Source organism: Vombatus ursinus, unplaced genomic scaffold, assembly GCF_900497805.2.
Source record: "Vombatus ursinus unplaced genomic scaffold, bare-nosed wombat genome assembly UNPS02014820.1, whole genome shotgun sequence".
Classification (NCBI taxonomy): domain Eukaryota; kingdom Metazoa; phylum Chordata; class Mammalia; order Diprotodontia; family Vombatidae; genus Vombatus; species Vombatus ursinus.
In genome coordinates this window covers 21,116,959-21,140,314 of record NW_020954598.1, presented here as the reverse complement: position 1 = coordinate 21,140,314, position 23,356 = coordinate 21,116,959, and the positions used below count along the sequence as shown (strand labels likewise).

Here is a 23,356-nt window from a genome sequence, read left to right as displayed (position 1 = left end):
ATTTCACAACTCCACCAACAATGCATTAGTGTTCCAATTTTCCCACATCTTCTCCAACAAAAAATTGAATTTTAAAAGTAAATAGGAATAATCGTATTTGGAGTACTGACAGGGGTATTGTGAGGATCAAAGATAATGGCAAAACTTAAAACATTCTATAAGTGTAACCTGTTATTAGGTATACAGTCAAGTATTGGATCAACAGTGAATGAATGAAAAAGCATTTATTAAGTGCTTCTGTGTGCCAGGCACTAGAGTAAACACTGGAGATAGAAAAACAAAGACAGCCTTAAGGATTTTATAATCGAATAGGGGAAGAGATTACATGTATGTTTAGGGGAGTGATGTCCGGGAAAAGATGTTTTGGACTAAGAAGTCATAAGGATGATGAATGTAGTGCTGTGGCAGTTGATTTAGCCTTTTCAGGAATAGTCATATTGTTTTGATCACTGTTCCCATAGCTAGCGGTGGAATGGGCTAGGGAAGGGGGCGGCATGGCATGAAGGTGACAGGAGAGCACTACAGTGATGGGTCAGTCTTGGTTAGTCACAGAGAATTCTGACCAATCCGGAATGTAGGCCCAAAGATGAGAATTGGAGTACCAACTTGGGGTGTGACCACATGGCATGGAGATGGTTCTTGAATGCCTCCTCTTTGCACAGCACTATCTGTGTGACTTAAGTGTCATTTGAGGTTGAAGAGTTAGAGTATGGGTGTGGTTGTATGAATTTGGCTACATTTTTTCATATTATGATACTCCAATTCATGTCTTATTCTGCCAATCAAAAAAATTCCAGTGTCACAGTTTGGAGCAAAACTTTTTTATTTGGATGGTGCTTGTCTCTGTGAATTGTGATGCTCTCAGGATCTCTTTAGCTATCATTTTTAGTATCTTAGTGGGATTGGTGCTCCAGGCCAGTGCTATAATCTCCCCTACGTTCCCGAGCAAGGATAGCATAAGGGACTTTGAAACAGTCCAATAGAAACTGGTCCACAACATCTGCTCATTCAATCTTTGTTTTCAGATCAGTCCAGAGAAGGCGTGTCTGGCACTGAGCATACCCAGTCTGAGGAAGATGGGGGATGGCAGCACTCTACTTCAACTACCTCATCTCAGAGCAAAAGGGCAGCGCGCCTTGGTCAGAACCAGCGCGAGAACCTGACCTCTGAGGACACCAAAAAAAAGAGGGCTCAGAGACCTCCCCACATGAGGAGGAACATAAGGTGAGTTATCTGAGATAAGAGGCTCGGGGGAATTTGCTTCACCCAACCCTCCCTGTCCCAGCGCAAGGAGTAAATTCATTTCTATGACTGATGTTGCTAGTAATATTAATATTGGGCTTATTAGTAGGGAAAGCATCTCCCAAACTGCTGAAAGAGAAACTTAGAGATAGTATTTTCATTCTGGATTTCAATTGGTGGTTCAAGTGATTCCCAAGACGGATTCAATCCTTGGGTCTTGATTGCCAAAAGATTCTGATGTGATGGGAATTTATCTTAATCAGAGCTCGAGAATGTGGGCATATCCCTATTATCAGAAGCCTAGAGGAGGCAAAGTAGAATTGATGGGAAATGTCCTAGATCTGAATCTGTGCTCATATGTCTTGTCTTCTTATTTTAAAGAGGCAAGAGGGTAGGCAAGGAAATTAACTTTCTATCTTGATACCACATGACATGCAAACATGTAGCCTAAATATGTCAGTAATTCAAGAATATAGTTTTGTTGATGGGGGTATTCTTTTCCCCAATTCAGATAGTATAAACCTTTTATAAAATTTGGTCTCTGAAGGTTGCTATGGCTGAAAAATTTATCACCCTGCACCCTTTTGGTGAGCCTTTCCAGAGTTAGCTAGGTGGGTCCTTGGATAACAACCATGCAGATCATTATTAGCCCTGTTCCTAAAGCCTTCACAACACTAGCAAGGCCTGCCAGAATTTAGACTGTGCTGGCTTGGCCTTTTAGAACCTAGGGTTACTCACCTCTACTCAGTGTTTAGGGCTTTAATAATGGATGAAGACTGATGTAAGACCCCCACCCCCACCCACTTAACACCAAAAAAGAATTCTAGAACTCTGAGAGGTTCCTCATTCTATTAGACCTCCATTTCTGTGGTCAAAGTGATAGTCGTGACCATATCAACTATGTCATCTTTCTTGTCTGCTGAGGCTTGTCAAGGTGCAGACTTCCCTTGTGACTGAAATAATGTGAAAAGTACATTTCCCCAATATAACCAAGTTCCACTCCTTGGCCTACTAATGATAGGGCAAGTGGGGAAAATACATATTTTCTTGAAACTACATGATAAATATGATAATCTCTTCTTTTCCTTACTTTTCAGTAACGATTTCTTACTTTGGGTTTTGCCATAAAGTTGTTTTAGCTGACTTTGTGAGTATAACTAAAGTGATTTCTCTTACTTATCTGAATGTGTAGAAAGCTGCTACGGGAGGATCAATTGGAGGCCGTCACCAAAGCAGCTCAGCAGGAAGAGCTGGAAAGAAGAAAACGGCTGGAACAGCAGAGGAAAGACTATCCTGCCCCGATCCCTACTGTGCCACTAGAGTACCTCCCAGGTAAAAAGAGATGGCAGGATGTTGACTATGTTTAAACCAGGAGTTCTTAATCTTTGTTGTGTCATGAACTTTTTGACAGACTAGTGAAACCTATGGACCCTTCCTAGAATATTGATTTTAAGTGCTTAAAATAAAAAACATTGCATTATGTAGGAAACCAACTATAATGAAATACATTTATGACAGTATTCTTTAAAATCAAGTTTATGCACCAGGTTAGGACCCTTTGGTCTAAATTCATGATCTAAAACATTCAATCATTTTTTTAAAGAGCCTTTTACTTTTATAATGGTAGAGATCTGAGATAAGTTTATGTCCTTAGTGGGATATAGGATAGGAGTAAAGATAAACAGACAGACAGACCATTTATTAAATGCCTACTGTGTGTGCCAAACACTGTGCTTTCTAAGTATTAGGGATCCAAATACAAGTAAGCAAGTCGGTTCCTGCTCTCAAGGAATTTATACTCTATTAGGGGACAGTGACAACCATAAAAGTGCATTGAAAGAAGGGAGAAGGGAGATAGACTACCTGGGCAGAAGCTATGTGAGGAGAAGACCAGGAAGAGGTCCAAGAACTCAGAGGAGAGGGATTATGTAGTTAACAGTAGTCTAGAGAGTAGAATTCCGATGTAATGGAGACTTCAAAGCACTTTATGATTAATCAGCATTTTTAAATAATTATTTGGATTTGCATCCTTTAAAATGGCAGCTAGGTGGCAAAGTGGATAGGACACTAGGCCTGGATTCCGGAATACTTGAATTCAAATCCAGGCACAGATATTTACTAGATGTGTGACCCTGGGCAAGTCACTTAACACGGTTTGCCTCAGCTTCCTCATCTGTGAAATGAACTGGCGAAGAAAATGGCAAACCATTCCAGTATCTTTGCCAGGAAAACCCCAAATGGGATCACAAAGAGAAGGACACAACTGAAACTGCTGAACAAAACCTTTAAAATTGCCAGGAACACAATTTGAAATATATCTTCCAAATTGAGATTTTCCTCAACTTTCCCTGTATAGTTTTGGGTTTCAAGACCTTTTGTCTATGAGAAGATTGTTACAACTTCTCCTGGGGGGTTGAATATTATCAACAATGAAGAACCTCTTCAAGATAGAGATTTAAAATAGAGTGACAAGATCTGATCAAGACATGACCATTGGGTGATGAAAACTTACTAACATGATAGAAATGGAACTAATATAAAGAGGCAAAAGCATGGGCATTGTGTCTCAGGGAAATATATTTTAATTGATTGTGTCTTTGACTTTCCTCACCAACCATTGCTCTGTCTTCTCCCTAGAGGAAATTGTTTTACGAGCAGGTGATGCTTCCCAGCTCCCCCCTCAGGTCTTAGCCCAAGAAGTGATTTGTTTGGATAGCACCAGCAGTGGCAGTGAGGAGGAGACAAAGGGAATACTACATGGCATTAAAGATGGTAAGAAGTCCTTTGTTCCTTTCAGTCTTGACTTACTGTGCATCCTTAGCAACATGTCTAACTCGATAAAGTTCCCATTCCTCCCTCCTACAGTTTGGGGCCAGTTATACACATTTCCCTTATGTCCTCTGATTTACATGTAAATTACATTATTACCGTGGCTTGAAGCAAGAGAAGGGAAAAGCTAAAGCTTGTTGTTTTTCAAGAATGACAGCAAACAGTAAAGTTTCTGCCGTATTGTGTTTTGAAGATGATCACTGAAATCCCCTTTAATCTCTCCTGGTGTCTTAGAAGTGATCGAACTGAGTTCCGGAGAGGATGAGGCTCTTCAGATTGTGGACAGTAGTGATTCTGCTAATGAAGGGGATGGTGATGCCACCGAGGAGAGCAGTGGCTCCCACGTGAATGATGCCTTAAATCAGTCAGATGCTATGGGGCAGGTCATTGTCAACATCAACCACCCACCTAATGAGGAAAATATCTTCCTAGCCCCACAGTTGGCACGTGCAGTGAAACCTCATCAGGTATTGGAAGTCTTGAGACCCTCTTCTCCTTCTTTCCTTTCAAGAACTCCTCATTGGTGTTGGCATTGCTCATCACTTATTATTGTCTTAATAAGTGGAGATTTCCCAAGCACTTAGGAGTTGTATAGAAAATCTGGTTTTTAGTCCCTTATCTGCTGGTCTTCCAAAATTTCATCTAAGATTCCTAAGATGAGAAGCATCACGAACAACTAGGGGAAGAGGGGTGGGACAGGATGTAATGGGACTGTGTGTTGATCATAGCGTAGTTGTTTCCTAGTCTTGTTGCTAAACAGATTTGAGTGAGATTCCTGCAAGGTCTGAAAGCTTGAATTTAGGTTCTTCCCTGAGAAAAGTAGTTAGGAAATTTGTTTTGTATTGATGGTTCCTTAAAGTGACATGAATAGGTCTTTAAAAAATACCTGTATAGGAAAGAATAGACTTTTTCTATATTTCTCCACTAGAATCAGAAGGTAGAAGTTACAGGAAGACAGGTTTTGGTTAAACAGATGAAAAGAAATTTCTAACTGTAACTGCCTGACAATGAAATAGGTTACCAAAGGGATTATTGAAGTACTATGTTACTGGAGGTGCTGATAATTGAGACTGGTAACTGAATTGATCATGTCAGGAATTCTTTAGAAAGGGTTTCTCCATTGGGTGGGAGATTGAAATTAGTGACCTTGAAGGTTCCTTCCAACACTTAAGATTATGCTATATGGAGCAGGAAGAGACATTGAAGTTCATTTAGTTCAACCTCTTTATTTTACAAATAAGGAAACTGAGGCCCAGAGGTGTTAAATGACTAGTGCAGAGTCACAAAGGCTAGTTAGTACACAGCAGAGCTGGGGTCCAACCAGATCATCTGACTCCAGATTAAGTTCTCCTTCAATCCTATCCTACCTTTGGTTATGATACAATAACAAATTATATATCTCACATATATACTCACTAAGGATGACTTTTTGTGTTTTTCTCAAAGAGACCTCCCCTGTAAACTATTGTTTTGATTATTAGCAATAATAACAAGTTACACTTTATTGTACCTACCTTGGATTCTCACAACAACCCTGGGGTGCTTAACAGAGCTATTATCCCCATTTTACAGAGGTCAGTGATGTGGCCAATGTCACACAACTAGTAAATGTCTGGCCTAGGACTTGAGCTTTGGTCTCTCCCATTTTGCTTCTCAACAATAGTCTGCTTAAAGGTGATGTGAAAAGCTGATTACAGACACCAGATATGTATTCTAATACTTACTGACTTAACATTGTTTTTACTATTGTTCTAGAAAAAAGAAAACTGCAAACTCCACTGTTTATCACTTACGTTGTTTGTCATTTCATGTTCTTATGCTTTCTTTCTATCCTGTAAAAGATTGGTGGAATCCGATTCCTGTATGACAATTTGGTGGAGTCCCTGGAGAGATTTAAAACCAGCAGTGGATTTGGCTGTATTCTGGCTCACAGCATGGGTTTGGGAAAAACTCTACAGGTGATCTCCTTCTTAGATGTCCTCTTCCGACACACAGAAGCCAAGACTGTCCTCGCAATTGTACCGGTAAGGAGCCAGATAGATCTAGGCTAGCTCTACCATGTTTGGCATTCACTGTATAATACAGCATCAAAATGAGTTCCTTCTAATCTGCTGCCTTTCCCCAACACTTACAGAGCTTTCTACCTTGAATAAATGGGTATTTTCATTGCTTATGTTGCACCTGAATGTGCTGATTTCTGTAGTATAATAAAAAAAAAAATTAACATCTGTTCATTATAAAACTGTTGCTAAGCAGGTTGAAAGTAACTGAGTGTTGTCCACAGCTTTAGCAGTTAGGATGTCTGAGTTCCTTAGCATCATAAGTATTCCACTTGCATTGTTTCAGCAGAGGGCTCAGGCCTCTTTGGAAGAAGGACTGATTCTTCAAACACTTTCATTTTATAGATGCATATCATAGGGGCTATTAATAAATGCAGAACATAGCAAATATAATAAGGTCATCTTCATATAGACCACACACTTTCTACTCTTTAGTGTCTATGTTAGTACTTGTAGCAAATAACCTGATTTCTGGGTTTATTCCTTAAATATTCTCTTCCCCTCACCCCCTTCTGTTTTTTTGTTTGTTTGTTTTTTATTTGTTTTGTTTTGTTTTACTTTTGACAGGTGAACACTCTTCAGAACTGGCTGGCAGAGTTCAACATGTGGCTGCCTGCCCCTGAAGCTCTACCTGCTGACCACAAACCTGAAGAGATTCAGCCACGCTACTTTAAAGTCCACATTTTGAATGATGAGCACAAGTAGGTCTCTAATTTTTTTTTTCTACCTCTTGTTTTCCCTTCCTTTCATTTATTTGCTCAACATACTTTTATTTTAAATTCAGTTCAACCAGCATTTTTTCTTTCAGGCACCACGAAAGCCTCAGACTTCTCTTGGGATTCTGATGCTCAACAGTGTTTTGTTTGTACATGTTCCATACTCCCTAATTTCCTTTTGTTTCTTCTGTATGTTAGTTATCCTTTTCTTAAAATGACTTCTGTTCTGTCCCTGGTTTCTTGTTAAAGTCTTCTAAGCTATAAACCTGGCATATAGTCTTACCTTCTGCATCAGTTTTATTTATTTTTTTAATCTACTTTGCACTGTTTGCTATGTAACTGTACGTTCTCATTGCTGGTTCCTCATTTGGTAATTGTGCTTTAAATGCTTTTCATTTGGTCATCTTCCTTCTCCAATCTGGTCTCTACACAGCTTACAAAGTGATATTCCTCCAGCACAGGTATTGTCTCTCCCTGCTCAGTAAAATTTAAATGTCTTCCCATCAATTTAGATTCCTCTGTTGGCATTTAAAGCCCTTCCCTGCCTGACTCTGACATGCATTTTCAGCCTTATTATACACTCCCCCCCTCGCACTTTGGCCAGCAGCAGCAAACGTGCTTTCTTGTGTTCCTTACATACAGTGTTCTATCTTGAGGCTCAGCACCTTTGTCCAGTTTGCCCCTCATGCCTGGAATGCCCTCCCCCCTCACCTTCACCTCTTAGAATCCCTGATTTCCTTCATATCTCAACTCAGATAACCACCTCTTATTTGAGGCTTTTCTTGATTACCTTAATGGCTAATGCCTTGCATAAAAATGGTCTTAGATTTACATTTTATATGTACTTATGTGTGCAGTCTCTTCCTATCGAATGTAATCTCTTTGAGGGCAGGAACGCTAATTTCTGTCTTTGCATTTGCTTAGCAGAATGCTTGGTCCAGTGTGGGTGCTTAATAAATGCTTATTGATTGATTCTTAGTTTTGTGGTGGCTAGGGTTTCTGAGGGAATACCATAAACAGAAAATGAGCATGCTCATAATTTTCCCATGTACTACTATGGTAATAAGATCTGACATGATAAATATGGAACTCTTCTCTGAACATCTTAACTGTAGAGATCAAATGAGATAATATTTGTGAAGTGCTTAGCACAGTGCTTGGCACATAGTAGGCACTTAATAAATGTTTATTCCCCTCCCCCTGTTTTTTTTGGGGGGGGTTTCGAAATTCAACTGGTCAGTTTTGCTGTTTGCCTCTGTTCTACTATTAATCTAGGGCTATAAAATTTGCAGCACTTTGACTGTATTCTTCTTGCTCACTAAACCAGAAAGCTTTGTTTTCTGTTAGATTCTCTAGATTAGAGTGAAAATGACGACTCTTCTCTTTAGGTAGGGCCAAACTGCCTTTCCAAACATCCATTCTTCTGTTGAAGTCAGATAAAACCCTAGGGAATCAGAGCGTGATAGAGATTCCCCACACGGCTACCTTCAGGCCTCTACTGACCTGCTGCTAAGATTCCAAACTGTTTTACCTCACTTTTGCTTTGTGAGATACCATGTAATATGCAGGCAATGAGATGTGGTCAACACAAATGTGGAAGGCAGCCTGACAGAGTGGTGCAGTGGACAGAGAACTGCGTTTGGAGTCAGGATTTGTACTCAAGCTAGCTCTTGCCCAGGACCTTGTATGGCCGTGGGCAAATGATTTACCTTCTCTGAGCTGTGGTTTCTTCATTGGTAAAATGAGGGGGTTGAATGAAATGATATCTAAGACTCCTTCTAGGCCTAAGTTCACGATCCTAAGGGGTCTGCTTCTTCTCCCCTTCTCTTCTTCTCTCCTTGTCTCTTTGTCACTTTTCTTCCTTAAAAGATGATCAATTAAAATGAGGGTCAAAAAGATGAAATTGTATGAATTTCATCTTTCCTCCTAGGAAAAGGCTGAATGCAGTGACCAAAATCAAATTGTGTCTTGTTCTGCATGTCATTTACCTTTGTCATCCTCCCCCTCATTGGTTAAAATGAACTCCTTCTCACATATTCAGTAGATGCAGCTCTTCTTTGGGAATGGTTTCATTTCTGCTGGAATTGATTTAAATCCTAGTCGTATCTAGAAGTGTAGCTTCCAAGAAATACCCGGTTGGTGTTTTAAAGGTGAGATGGGGCGAGGAGAAGAAGGGAATCAGTGTTCCTAACTTAGGTGGGATGGGAAAAGTTGTTAGGACACCTCTTTTCACTAGTAGTACCAAGGAATCTCCTCTACCCTGCAGGAATAACTGTTAAAACTTGGAGTGGATAAGTCCCTGCCTTTTAGAAGTCCTGGATGGATCAGTATCTCTTAGCCAAAGCCTGTCATAGCAGGCTTTCTGCAGAGTGGGAACAGTGATTTGGTTTTGTTGTTACATTACAGGATTGCATGTCTTTGGAATTGTCTTACTGCTCACTCACTGACCTTTGCTGGATGCTTCTTCCTACCTCTCCACCTGATGTACTATATTTCTGACATGGATAACATTTTATTTTTAGGTACTGTCTAGGGAATCTTATACTGCGGCCCGGGATTTTCCATGGCTGATCTTCTTGGTGTATAATGTGTGTGCTTGGGCCTATTGGTTAATGTTTTTAAATGACCTGGCCTAGCTTCAGTGACAATATTATCTTGAAGAATGGTGGGAGGGAGAGAGACAAGTTTTTGAGCAGTTGGCCATGTATGTATCAGTATTAGCTAATATTTGAAGCCATTGCCATTCTAGAGTCACAGATGTAAAATAAATGTTATTCTGTAGGTGTCTGTTTTGGTGAATACTGCTGGGGAATCTGAAAAAGCAGTAGTCATTTCTGTCTGTTCATTTTTGTAGGACGACGGCTGCTCGTGCTAAGGTGGTGACTGATTGGGTGTCAGAGGGCGGGGTGCTGCTGATGGGGTATGAAATGTACCGACTCCTCTCCCTGAAGAAATCCTTTGCTACAGGTAGGAAGAAGAAAACCAAGAAACCTGCTTGTCCGGTAATCATCGACCTGGATGAGGAAGACCGACAACAAGAACTCATGAAAGGTTGGTGGTAGGTGGCAACGCTGTTCCCCGGCGCTGCGGTGCTGTGCAGCCTGGTGGAAAGAGACTGGGTTAGGGATTACTGACCAGGTAGCTGCATGGTTGGAAGAGAAATTCTTTCACTGTCCGGTGACTTCCTAGACCTGCCAAGTGAGGGAAATGATGACAAATCACTGAGATCAAAGTACACAAAGCACACAAAAGAGCATCAATAGAAGTCAAAATGGTGCTGACAACTTCCTGATGCATTTATTTAAAAAGGAAATTGAGCGTTTTATAGTTTGTCTTATATGCAAAGCTAACTTCCCTGTCTCTGTTAGTTCTTCTCTTGGAGGCCTTCTTTCTGACCCATGAAGCTATTTCAATTTCTTGAATCTATTTACCTGCTAAAACTTTTGAGCTCAGTGACAGAGTTACAAGTCTTCTCTAGTAGAACTAAGGTGGGCCCAGCAAGGGCTGCTAAACAGCCATTGATTTTCTGGTTTCTACCAATTTGTTCTAGATTGTTCTAGAACCAAGAACCTGGAGGGACAAGCTGTGCTGCACCATTCTCTGCATTCATTGCCCACGTAGGGTTTGGTCAGAGCCCATTTTTAATCCTGAGATCTTTCCTAGCATTCTATGAATCCCTCTCTGCCATCTATTCACTGTGGGTTTCGAGAAGACAAATGGATTTTTACTATTATAGCCTATAAAAATTTGTTAAAATATATTGGCTATGAAAATACTGTAGCTGAAACATTCCATGAAACCGAACACAGAAGTCAACAACAAGAAGTCAGCAAGAATTTATTAAGCATTTACTTTGTGCCAGACACTGTGCTAAACTCAGGGAATACAAGTAGAAACAGAAAGAAAGAGCCCCCCTTACATTCTCATGGGAGAAGACAGCTCATAAAAGAAGCTGAAAGGCTGGAGGGAGAGTGGAGCCGAATGGCTTTGTGTTGTCTGTTTTCTGTAATTGGTGTAGGGCAGCTGTATTGTTTTCTAGTTATTCATTTTTCTTACAAAGTAGCTTCCCTCCAGATTGCTGAGAAAAGGAATAACCTTTGATTTTTGGTTTTCTTTTCTCACTCTAGGCATTGAGAAGGCCCTTTCCCGCCCTGGCCCTGATGTGGTGATTTGTGATGAGGGGCACCGAATCAAGAATTGCCATGCCAGTACATCCCAGGCCCTAAAAAATATTCGGTCTCGCCGTCGGGTGGTGTTGACTGGGTACCCCCTCCAGAACAACCTCATTGAGTACTGGTGCATGGTGGACTTTGTACGCCCTGATTTCCTAGGCACTCGGCAGGAGTTCAGCAACATGTTTGAGCGTCCCATTCTCAATGGGCAGTGTATTGACAGCACCCCTCAGGATGTTCGCCTCATGCGATACCGAAGCCATGTTCTCCATAGCCTTCTGGAAGGATTTGTGCAGAGGTGAGTCATTCTGAGAGTCTCCAAAGGTGCTACTTCTAGAAATTGAGGTTGCTTTATTGTGCCGGCCGGGCTGTGCACTCTCCTCCTAATAGGAGCAGGCTGCCAGGGTCACACATACCAGTCTTCGGAGCCCACCCGGATAAACATAGAGACGGAGCTGATCAGGAGGTGCAAGCACTTGAACTTTACTCAGAAACCATCACAGCAAGGCCAAGCAGGAAAACAGGAGCAAGCAAAAATTCCAATCCCTACCCCCCTTATATACCTTCCTAGCCCCTCCTCCTTGCCGTCCCACCCCCACGTGGCACAGCCAACATCAGACAATTCCTCACATCTGTCTCTGCCCCATCTTGCCACAACACCTACGTGGCACGTAGCCAACATCAGACAATCCCTCACACCTCCCCCTTTTGCCACAACCCCCACGTGGCACGTAGCCAACATCAGACAATCCCTCACACCTGCCCCATCTTGCCACAACCCCCACATGGCACGTAGCCAACATCAGACAATCCCTCACACTTTATGATAGAATTTGTGACCATTCCTTTTAGAGGCTTCCCAAGTAGCATTCATGATGTATTATTGTGAGTGTGGAAGGCTCTTGTAAAGGTAGACCATGTCTTGGGACCAGTACCAATTTCTCAAAGAAGAGAAATCACAGATTTCCTCCCTGTGTCTAATGTCAGGGGAGGATTAGCCAACTGAAGGTTTGTGAGCTTACTGGTGGAACTAAGTGAGTATTAGTACGGACCCTCGTAGGCCACGTACCTTACATGCTGAAGAAAAAATATCTAGGAATCTTGGAACATATTTGATCACCATTGCACTTCTCTGGGGTAGAATTTCTTTTATGCCATAATACTAGGCATGTGATTTCCACAGTTGTAAGCTGTTTGTCAGTGGAACTTATAGAAGTCTAAAGGGAGTTCCTGGGGTTTTTTTAACCTTCCTGGTGTCATCGTCATTATCATCATCATCAAACATTGAGTGTCTACTTGTGTGCTAGTTACTGTGAACCCAGAGAGGTATAACATGCACTTGGCCAGCCTTTAAAGAATATCTGGACTATGGATGGGTGAAAAGAAGGAAGGATGCCTTACCTAATAGGAAGAAAAGCAGGATCACAGGCTTCAGAATAGAGATGAGCATGCTGTGTGTCCTGTATGCGGAGAACAGCAGCCCAGCCTCTTTGCCTTAGATTCTTGCAAAGAATCCAAACTCTCTGTGTGTAAGGATTGTTTCATTGTTTGTATTTGTATCACTAGGGTGTATGGAGTGTTAAGGAGGACTAGCACCCCTGGTGTGAGAGCTGCCAAGACCTTTTCAGGGCTGCTTACCCACCTTTGGTGTCTACCTGTCACCCAACTCTCACTTGTGGTTCCAAGAAGCTATAGCATGTGCAGTGGCCACACCCCAGTAAAAACTGTCTCAGCAGACGGGCTAAACCAAGTTGAAGGTAACTGAGGGTCCTCAAACCCATCAGTGAATTAGGAGGATATCTACCCCAACCATGTGATGATTTCCCCTGGCAGAATGGGAGGATGAGAACAATTTGTCCCAGTGGCCATGAAGGTGGCTGAAGCAGGCGCTGTGGTGTGCTTAGAGCTTAGTCAGATGTTGAAGACACCAAGATCATCCACTGCATCCCAGTCTGTTGCCAAGCATCTTGACTTTTGTCTTGCTTCTGGACTTCGATGGCTCAGGAAGAGAGTGAGGCTGTGCAACCCTGCCTCACTTAAATACAATTCATGCACGAGTCAAGACATTATCCATGATGTCATTGGTCCTCTTCAAAAATGAAGGATGAACAGCAACATTTGTATATCCCCAGTGCTTGGCACAGCATAGTTGCTTAATAAATGTTTTTTGAGTGATTAATTGTTTAAAGTTTGATGAATTATAGCTCACTAATGCATAGCCACAATAAATCATAAAGGTCCCTAAAAAGAAGGGTAACTATAAATATTTAATTTTTATCCTGCATCAGCCCATGACCTTCTCTTATTGCCTCCTCACTCTCCTTTTGGCATTGCTTCTATAGGCGAGGCCACAGTGTGCTGAAGATACAGCTTCCTTACAAAGAAGAGCATGTAATCCTAGTGAGACTCTCCAAAATCCAACGGGCTTTGTACACAGAGTTCATGAATCGTTTCCGTGACGCTGGCAATAGTGGCTGGCTGGGGCTTAACCCTCTTAAGGCTTTCTGTGTGTGCTGCAAGGTGAGTAGGAGGAATAAGAAAGACAGGAGTCCTTTAGGAAAATGTAATTGAAATTGGTGTTGGTGAGATGTTAGACCAGTGTACTAGTGTCTGCCTACTACATGGGAAAGTAAAAATAGCCCTACTGCCTTAGTGCCCAGGCAGACTTGGAAGATCAGGTGCCTCTGAGGGCCAGTCTCCTATTGCTAAATTGCTGTAACCCCAGAAAGATCACTTCCCCTTTGTGAGTCTGGCTTTCCCTGTATAAAATGAGTGGGGGCATTGCCAGCCAACCTTTGGTGTTTGTAACAGTGAGGTTTAGAGAAGTCCATAGATTAGACAGGCTATTCATATATTTCTCATTCATCTCTGCATTCAGCTGGATTTGAATTTCTTTCAGGCTGGGAGAGTTTGAGGACAGTGCAAGGCCAAAGTACCCTTGTTCAGAAGCCTTATAAGCAGGTAGAAAATCTTCTGGTCTCTCTGTAACAACTATAAACAAAGACTTAAGCCCCTGTTAAGAGAAACACAATGGTGTCTTCAAGAGGGAAAGCTTTTTCATTTTAACCAATACCAGCCATTGAGTTTGAGCTGTTCCATTGTGTCTTATTTCTCATGGAAAGTCACTTTACCCAAATCAGAAAGTTGCTTTAGCCAAGTCAAATAGAAAGATAGGTGAGTATGAGGTTCTGAAGGATTTGCCCTGCAGTTAGTCTCCACAACCTCATATCAGTGACAGGGAAGTACAGTTTTCATGAATCTAGTAGTGACATTTTCACTACCCCCACACCAAAGATTTCTGTGCCCCTGCCAGGGATTTCATATTCATATTAGAATTTAGAACATCCCCAGAACAGTAATCCATTACTCACATGTACCATGTCTGTCGAAGATGGGTCTTATTTTACATTTGGAGACTCTTAGTCATTGGCTATCTTAACTTACCAAGGCCACAGAGTGAAACAAACAGAAACAAAACTTTAGCTATTGACTCCAGCTTTCTGACTATAAACTAAGGAAAAGACAAATCTCTTGGGAGCAAATCTCTCATTTCTTTTTTTAAAAATATATTTTTTATATTTTTATGTCATTAAAATTTCTCCTAATATCCCTCCGTATCTCTCATCTCTATGAATTACATTGTGGCAACTAGAACTAGTTAATCACAAGGGGTTTTCAGTTTCTCTTGTTAGAGAGAGAGAGAGAGAGAGTGTGTGTGTGTGTGTGCATTCGCACATGCATATATGCCAGCAGGAGCTAGGAATAGAGGGGAGAGAAGAAGGAATGGCAGGAGGTGAGACCTAACTCCTTCCTGTTACTCATCCCTTTTCTGTGGGCCTCAGATCTGGAATCATCCTGATGTGCTGCATGAAGCCCTTCAGAAAGAGAACCTTGCCAACGAGCAGGACTTGGATGTAGATGACCTCAGCACAGCTGGGACCAATGCCCGCTGCCAGACCCAGGGAATTAAAGTCAAAACCGAGGGCAGTACCTTGGCACCCTCAGGGGGAGAGGCAACAAACAGCAAATTCCTACAGGGGGGAGGAGGCTTCAACCCCTTTCAAGAGCGAGCCAACCAGGTTGTCACTTATGAATGGGTGAGTTCAAGAAAACTACTCTCTGACTTGTATGCCAACTCTTTGGGGACAGGGGGCTCTTGTTTTACTTGAATTCATTAAGCATCTTTGAAATGCCGGGTGATGTGCTAGGAATTCTGGGGAAACCAATACAAACACAAAATGGGCTTTGTCTTCAAAGAACTTAACTTATGCTGGGGGAAAATAGCAGGGATGCAGGAAATGGATTTAAGGTAACTAAAAAGTAAATTTTTTAACTCATTCATCAGAGGGTCAAGATTGGGAAGAAAGGAAAGTGAAGGTAGGGTTAGAGTGATGGCTGGAGATGAGGGAGCACTGATGTGTAGAAAGACTGGTGGTCACAGGGAGGACAAAGAAAAGGGATAGGAGGAGTGAGACAGGGTCCCTCTGCCTTCCATAGAGTAAGTGTCTGTGGGCTCAAAGTTGAACATTGAGTGGGAATAATTAGTCCGTAGGTGGTGATATATTGTATATTTTGGGAGGAAAAGCTCATAGTAGATGGGAACAGTTTTTGCCTTTTGCCAAATAATAGTGAGAGTGAAACCAATTTAGAAATTATCTTGAGGCAATGGTGACTGTTGCTTATAATGAACTGGCTTTAGAACAGCTCTGAGCTATTGATTCTTCTGTTTTAGGCCAAGGACATCCTATGTGATTATCAGACTGGAGTCTTGGAGAACTCACCCAAAATGGTGCTGCTCTTCCACTTAATTGAAGAAAGTGTGAAACTTGGGGACAAGATCCTTGTATTCAGGTAAGAGTATTAGCTGCTCCCCAACTACCCTGGTGAGGTTTTACATCATATTTCCAAAGGAAATGGAGCAGTTAACAGAATGAGACAGATGTCATTTCTTCTCACCCACTGCATAATATTAGATTCTCCTTTTTCTGTTTTATTTTTCTTCATTTTTTTCTTTCTCCTCTTTATTTTTGTGTTTTTTTTAAAATACATTTTTATTCATATCTTTTGTTCACATGTTTCCTCCAGTATCCTTTTCCCTTTTCCTTACACTGAGAGCCATCCCTTATAACAAAGAATTTTTTTAAAGGGAAGAAGAGGAAAAAGTTAATCAAAATCAATGAACACATTGAAAAAATCTGACATTATATGCAGTATTCCACACCTGTAGACCTACATATTAATGCAAAATTGCAGCAGGAGGTATCTTTTTATCTCTTCTTTAGAGCTCGCCTCTATCATTATAACTCTTCTCCTTTATTATTAATGAAATTTCTTCCTGGAAGAAGTTGTAGAACTTTTCCAGTGTTTCAGGATTTGGATCTTCTTCCAGGGATGATTTTTTCTCTCAAAGAAATTTTAAAAGCTAGGGGTTCCATTTCTTTATCTTTGAGGATATAAAGGCTGTGGTGGCCCTCATTGGAACTGACTTAACTGCTTTTTTAACCGCTTCCAAGTGAGGTCTTCATCTTTTGAAACACCTCGTACCACCCAGGATGGGATTTGAGAAAAGAGTGATTGTTAAAATTTGGGGGGTTTTCACATTGCATCATATCATACCTTGGTAAAATATCTTATTAAATAATTCAGTAACAGAACCAGACATCAGCAGCTATTTGAATGTGACTAAAGACTATCAGTGTCTGGGTTTATCTTTCATGATCTGTATTGACCAGAGTCACATCCATACCAGATAAAGTGTAAAATTGGGTAGCATTTTTTCCAAAAGATTTCTGACCCTCCTTTTGCAGACTACAGGGTTGAGAAAGATGCCTTCTTCAAGGCAGTAAGACATCTGTTTCCCCTGGAAAGATTTGTGAGGTTGCTTGTAGCACCATAGTGAGTTGTAATTTTCCTGAGCACTCACCTACCAGACATGGTACCTAACTGCAGAATTCTTTGGCTGATGATACACAAATAGAAGGAGAGACAGGAACAAGAATGGAGATTTTTTGGTTTTTGGGCTATAGGTATGGAGGTGATGATTTTGTACAAATCTGAAATGAAGAAAATATCTTTTTATGTCTTGAACATGATCTATACTCTTGGATTGTTGGCTGAGAAGGGGCCCCAGAGACACTTTTGTGTTGTGCTTTGGGATGATACATTTATTTTTTTTAAGGACAGGAAGCACCTACAAAAACTTTAAGGAATTTTTTGCTTTTGGACAAAATACCCTCAGGCAGGTTTTATCGATATGACTTGTTATTCTTTGCAGTCAGAGCCTTTCCACCTTGTCTGTCATTGAGGAGTTCCTGGCCAAGAGACTAATGCCCTGCCTGCCTGGCTCACATGGGCAAGGAGATCAGAACTGGGTTCGAAACCTCAGCTATTACCGTGAGTTCATTCTTATTGATTTGATCACATAACATTGTGGGGAACATCTGTTGAGAGTGACATTTTCCTCCTCTTTCCTTTTTTTTTCTTTTCCTTTCCTTAGTCCTCTACCTCGTTCTTTTTATGATCACTTGAGCATCCATGGTTAATCAATCAAATGATATTTATTGGCATAACATACAGTGCAAAGCATTATACTAGGCACTATGGGGACAAATCTGAAGGATTATAAAACATAATGCTAACTTCCCGGGAGTTTACAGTCTAGTTGGGATAAAGAAATGTGGGCATAAGCAATTAATAATAGAAGGCATTATATTTTAAGTATCACATGAGTGGTGTAAACAAAAATTGCTCTAGGAATTGAGAGGAGGGAGAGATCACTGTGGGGTGAGGCAGTCAGGGAAGCCTCTGTGGAAGAGGTTGAGATAAATTAGACTATGAAAGATGAATGAGATTGGGTAGGCTAAGAGGAGAGTGTAGTTCAATGGAAATAGCCTTAAATGTGATTCAAAAGATCTGAATTCAAATCTCACTTCTGCCACTACCTTTAGGGAAGTCTCTTAAGCTCTCTGGGTCTCAGTCCCTTATCTGTAAAATGAAAGAGACTGACCGGATGGTTTTTAAGGTCCTTTCCAGCTCTAAATCTATGATCCTGTGAAGAGAGATCATTTGAAGCAGGAGAAATAGTATGAACAAGTGAGGAAATTATTTTGACTGAAGTAAAGCCTTCTTCCCTCCACCTCTCCTCCCTCCATCTCATTCAGCCTAAAAGTACAGTGACTTCTTACAGGCTGATCCCACTACTGAGCAATAGTTTTCACCTGCTCCATTTCTGATCTGGTGCCTGGCAGCTTGGTGCCTCTTACCACTCCCCAGTTCCCAGGGGCTTACCATATTGATGCATGATCCACTGTAGCTCAAAAATGCTGAGCTTAGGAGTTCCACCAACCTCAGTTTCCTCAGTAACTTGGATTATAAGTGTGCACCAGCACACCCAGTGAATTTCTTTTGGGAAATAATAGAGAAAAAGGCATGAAAGATAGGTTGGAACCAAATAATGGAGAGTCTTTGATGTTAAACTAGGCCTCTTCCATTTTTAGAAGTATCTCCTTGCATGTCCATGGTATACTTCGTTGGTCTGTGACTAATTTTCCCTTCCATAGTGTCCTGCACAAATGTCATGATATATAGTTGCATAGAGCTTCATAGTTCTGGTGCGGTAGTTCATCAGCCCAAGTCAGCATTCTTTTATCTGTTTTACTAAGAGAAAAGACGCCTTGAGCCAATGAATTACAACCCATGGCCCTCTGGATCCTAGTTTGTTACTAGAACCAGCCCCAAATGTAACTCTTGACTGACTAACATGTATTAATTCTAGGATATAAATAGGCTCATTCTAATTCGCTCTGTGTCAAGTACTTTGTGCCAGCTTTTAAGATGTCCTTGGCTTGACCACATCCTGCTCTGTCTCATTTTTTTTTTAACTTGGTGGCTGCTTGTCTACTGTATGTTCAGGAAGTCAGTGGGAGTCTGTGCCTTAACATTAGGGTTGAGGAGGGGAACCTTCCATTGAGTACCTCTGGGTCTTGGAGGCACAGCAGTTTTTCTTGGATAGGTGATTTCTACTCTGAACTTACTTTCTTGTTAGCTTTTCACTCTAAGATTCTTAAAAGCACATGAGGGCAATTTTCTCCTGTCTTTTCCTGGTGGATGTATCTATCTGTCCATTAAGGGAGGTAGCACCTGAAGTCCTGGTAGGTGGGAAAGGGGCTTAATATAGTCTCTGTGTATTTATGGCAGTCCTGTATTATCAAAGTCTTTGCCATTTTCCTTCCCAGGACTAGATGGTAGCACCTCGGCTTCTGAAAGGGAACGTCTTATCAACCAATTTAATGATCCCAACAACAGCTCTGTGTGGCTCTTCCTCCTTTCTACACGGTGAGTGGGGTCTTGGGGAGTAGAGGTTGGAAGGAGTTTAGCAGTGGATAGAGCCATTTTTGAACTCTTTTCTCACACACTTCTGCTTGAAAGGGTCAATATTAGGGCATCTACTATAATAGCTGCCTTGGTCTGTAATTTGGTCTTTGATTCAGGGAAAGCAGAAAAGAGGATATTTACAGCTTGTTGGAGAGTTAAGAAAGAAGGTGCTGTAGAAATTGTCGTAGAGGGAGACAACAGTTGTTTGTGATGATGCCCTATTCGTGAGAGGTCTAGTGGAAGTATCTAGTTTCTTCAGTTTCAGAGGAAGCTTCCTGAGGATGGCCATACCTGCCTTCCACCAACGAATGAGATAACAGAGAGAAGAGCATTTTAAAAAGACTACTAAAATAAGTTTTGGTGGTGTTATTCCATACACCCAAGCTCAAAGGATCTCTCTTTGGTCATTGCCAAGGGATGAAGTGTATGGGGTGTTCAGGAAGATTAGCACCCCTGTTGTGAGAACTTACCACGCCCTTTTCAGGGCTGCTCACGCACCTTTAGTGTCCACCTTCACCTAACTCTCACCTGTCGTTCCAAGAAGCTATAGCATGTGCAATGGCCACACCTTGGTAAGCCATCTTGGCAAACTGGCTAAACTAGGGTAACCAGTGTGCCTCAAACCTGTTGGTGATTTAGGGGGATGTCTCCCCCAAGCACATGAAGACTCCCCCAGGGGAATGGGTGAAGGAGAACAATCTGTTCCAATGGCCACGAAGGCTGCTGAAACAGGTGCTGTGGAGCGCTTAGGCATTGAAGACGCCAAGATCATCCACTTCATCCAGGGCCATCATCTTGACATTTGTCCTGCCACTGGCCTTTGATGACACATGAAGAGAGAGGCTGACAACTTTGTTCAGCTCTGCCTCACTTAAACCCAATTTACACACAAGCTTTTACGTGTGATGTCATTGGTCCTCTTTGAAAATGAAAGACAAACAACAACTGAGAGGTCGGGAACAGTGAAGGTTCCAATAACCATGTTGAGGATGGATTTTTTCTGAGGCACAGCAGAGAACTAGGATATTATGGTACTAGACAGGAGTAGCTAATTCTGTTTTAAGGGCTATAAGTGACAACAACAAAATAAAGACTGATTTGCAAATTTCCCTTGTAAGTCAGTACTCTTCTGTAGATGAGTTTTGTGCTTGTTGACTTATATTTTAAAGAGCTGGATGCTTGGGTGTGAATCTGATTGGTGCCAACCGAGTTGTGGTGTTTGATGCCTCCTGGAACCCTTGTCATGATGCTCAGGCAGTGTGTCGTGTATACCGCTATGGGCAGAAGAAGCCTTGTCATATCTACCGACTAGTGTCTGACTACACTCTGGAGAAGAAAATCTATGACCGGCAGATTTCCAAACAGGGAATGTCAGGTAGGTCACCTCCCAGTTTCTCTGAGATACCCATATCAAGGTGTTCATAAGCTAGAGAATGGAAGGAAGTCAAAGGCAAAAGAAGGGAAGATATGGGAATTTTGGCTTGGAATTTTTAGAAGTCTACAGTCTTTTTTTACCCTATTACCATCTTCTTCACCTTAGAGGCCTTAAGAAAGCTCTTGTGAAGAGCTTTCATTTTAATTTGTTGAAATCTTGACAGTGAAATATTCATTCGATGCCATATTGGCATATGAATTTCTCTTCAGTATCTTGCCTCAGACTTAGGGCTTCCTACAACCTTGGTCCTAAATAAGACCTCATTTTGCTGTTCTAATCTTATAGTGTGGAATAGAGCTGAATTGATGCCATGTAAAAACTTACTTTTTACTTTCTCCAGTTTTGTGATTTTGCATTTGTAATCCGTTTCTTTACTTGCTTCCCTGACACACCTCATGTCATCTCCCTTTTCAGATCGGGTGGTGGATGATTTAAATCCAGTGCTAAACTTCACCCGGAGGGAGGTAGAAAACCTGTTGCATTTTGTAGAAGAGGAACCAGATCCTGCCCACCTGGCACTGAACATGAGTAAAATCAAGGACTCTGTCTTACAGCTTGCCTGTCTCAAATACCCTCACCTCATCACCAAGGTGTGTACCATACCCTATTTAGTGTATTTACTCCCCTAAAAGGATATATAAAAAAGAACGTAACAGCACTTCTCGAAGGAGTGGATTTGCTCGTTCTAAATTTCTACCTTTACTCCCAAGGCAGTCTGCTTCATCAATTATTTAGTAATGATTTTTATATAAGACACAGTGCAATAGGGTATACAGACCCTCCTCTCTTAGGAACTTGTGATTTAATGGTGCTTTTCTAGGGGTGGTAGTTTTTATAGAACAGAAGACTAGGACCCCCTTTGTAACACTTTTCTCCTTTCCCCATCATCTGCCTATGTCCCAGGAGTATGGGTCATAGTGGAGGACAGTATCCATTTTTTCCTTAGTCAGAATTGCTAGGTATGTGATGAGTAGGAGAAAGCAAAACTGTTATTTGTTTCTATTTTGAAGCAGTTTTTCATTAGTACCTCTGGAAGAACAGAGCCACCTGCTTAACTCCCGTTTTTTAAAATATATTTTCTGATATCTTGTTTTTACATCACCTTCTTTTCTGAATATATACCTCCCTTGTCCCTTACTCTGCAGACCTTGTAAAAAAAAAAGAGAGAAAAGCAGATCAACAAAACTAGCCACCACAGAATTGGTGCATGCACAATGAATGTGTCATGCCCTTAGTCCCCTGCCTCTGCAAAAGCCTGAGGAAGATGCACTTTTTCACCTTTTCTCTGTGACCAAACTTGATTGTTATACTTACACTGCATTCAGTTTGAGGGTTTTGTTCTTTCCATTCACATTTTAATCATTGGTGTGTGTGTGTTCCTGGTGCTGCTTTCTTCACCATGCATCAGTTCACATAAGCCTTCCTGTACTTCTCTCAATCCTTCCTGTCCATTACTCCTTCTGGTACAGTGGTGCTACATTACACTGGGGAAGGGGGGTGGGGAGCTTGTGTGCTCTTTGGGGGTCAGCTGAGTACGTAAGTAGAGGAAAAGTATCTAAACCTCCCTGCTTCTGCAGGAGCCTTTCCAGCACGAGTCGCTGCTCTTGGATCGAAAGGAGCACAAGCTGACCAAGGCAGAGAAAAAAGCAGCAAAGAAAAGCTATGAAGAAGAGAAGCGGGCGTCTGTCCCTTACACACGTCCGTCCTATGCTCAATATTATCCTGCCAGTGACCAGAGCCTGACCAGTATCCCTGCCTTCAGCCAGAGAAACTGGTGAGTGTCTTAATCTAAGAGGCTTCCAGGAGCTAGAACCAAGATTTATTTTTTCTTTGAACATTAAGACAAAACAACTTGTATTTTTAAATGAAAAGATTACACACACTGTTCATTGTTAGAACAACATGCGTATCTAGCAGAATTGTTTGAGTAACTTGTGCTTATGTTGCTGCAAGGGGATGAAGGGTGGGTTTGTTGAATTTCTGGCTCTAGATCCCAGGAGACAGAGATCATGTGCTCTCCTAACTTTTATTGGCGGTGAGAAGTCTGAAACTGCAAATCCCTTCTTTTATATGTGTTGTCCTCACTACCCTGGTGTAAACTAAGCCCGTTATATCACTGGCAAAGTTTCCATTGCTCCAGTTCCAGTGGCATTTTGGTCCCTAGAAGAGGGCGATTCTTTCAGGAGCTATGCTGGGAAGCTGGTCATTGGAGGGTAGGGCCTTCTCTGCCCATTTTCTGCTCTTGGTTGCTAGTGAGGTTTCAGTTGGTGGCTGAGCTCTAAGTATACACAGTTATAATCTCCTTGGGCACAACTTCTAGAATGGTTCAGGCTCCAAGCAGAAGCAAAGACAACAGTTGTAAGGTTCTTTATCATAAATTATAATGCAGTTATCTGTTTAATTTCTTTTCTCATCTTCAGACAATGTGGTTCCCAATTTTCACCTTCCTATTCAATAACCAGATCTGCTGCCCATTTTTACACTTTGGTATATTACACTGATGCATTCAGGATAATACCTTTCTCCTTT

The 23,356-nt window shown here is 41.5% G+C and overlaps 1 protein-coding gene across 1 annotated transcript in view; it reads left to right on the top strand.

Annotated features, from left to right (window-relative positions):
* The window catches only part of RAD54L2 (RAD54 like 2), a 72,014-nt gene that overhangs the window by 41,901 nt on the left and 6,757 nt on the right, over positions 1–23,356 (top strand). The window contains exons 2-17 of the mRNA XM_027836912.1: positions 1,026–1,224; positions 2,435–2,574; positions 3,880–4,014; positions 4,306–4,538; positions 5,913–6,095; positions 6,699–6,832; positions 9,702–9,898; positions 10,975–11,317; positions 13,362–13,539; positions 14,862–15,116; positions 15,752–15,870; positions 17,294–17,412; positions 19,254–19,353; positions 20,562–20,767; positions 21,242–21,417; positions 22,405–22,601. Coding sequence (XP_027692713.1) covers positions 1,026–1,224; positions 2,435–2,574; positions 3,880–4,014; positions 4,306–4,538; positions 5,913–6,095; positions 6,699–6,832; positions 9,702–9,898; positions 10,975–11,317; positions 13,362–13,539; positions 14,862–15,116; positions 15,752–15,870; positions 17,294–17,412; positions 19,254–19,353; positions 20,562–20,767; positions 21,242–21,417; positions 22,405–22,601 — 2,914 coding nt within the window. The remainder of the gene's footprint in view (positions 1–1,025; positions 1,225–2,434; positions 2,575–3,879; positions 4,015–4,305; positions 4,539–5,912; positions 6,096–6,698; positions 6,833–9,701; positions 9,899–10,974; positions 11,318–13,361; positions 13,540–14,861; positions 15,117–15,751; positions 15,871–17,293; positions 17,413–19,253; positions 19,354–20,561; positions 20,768–21,241; positions 21,418–22,404; positions 22,602–23,356) is intronic.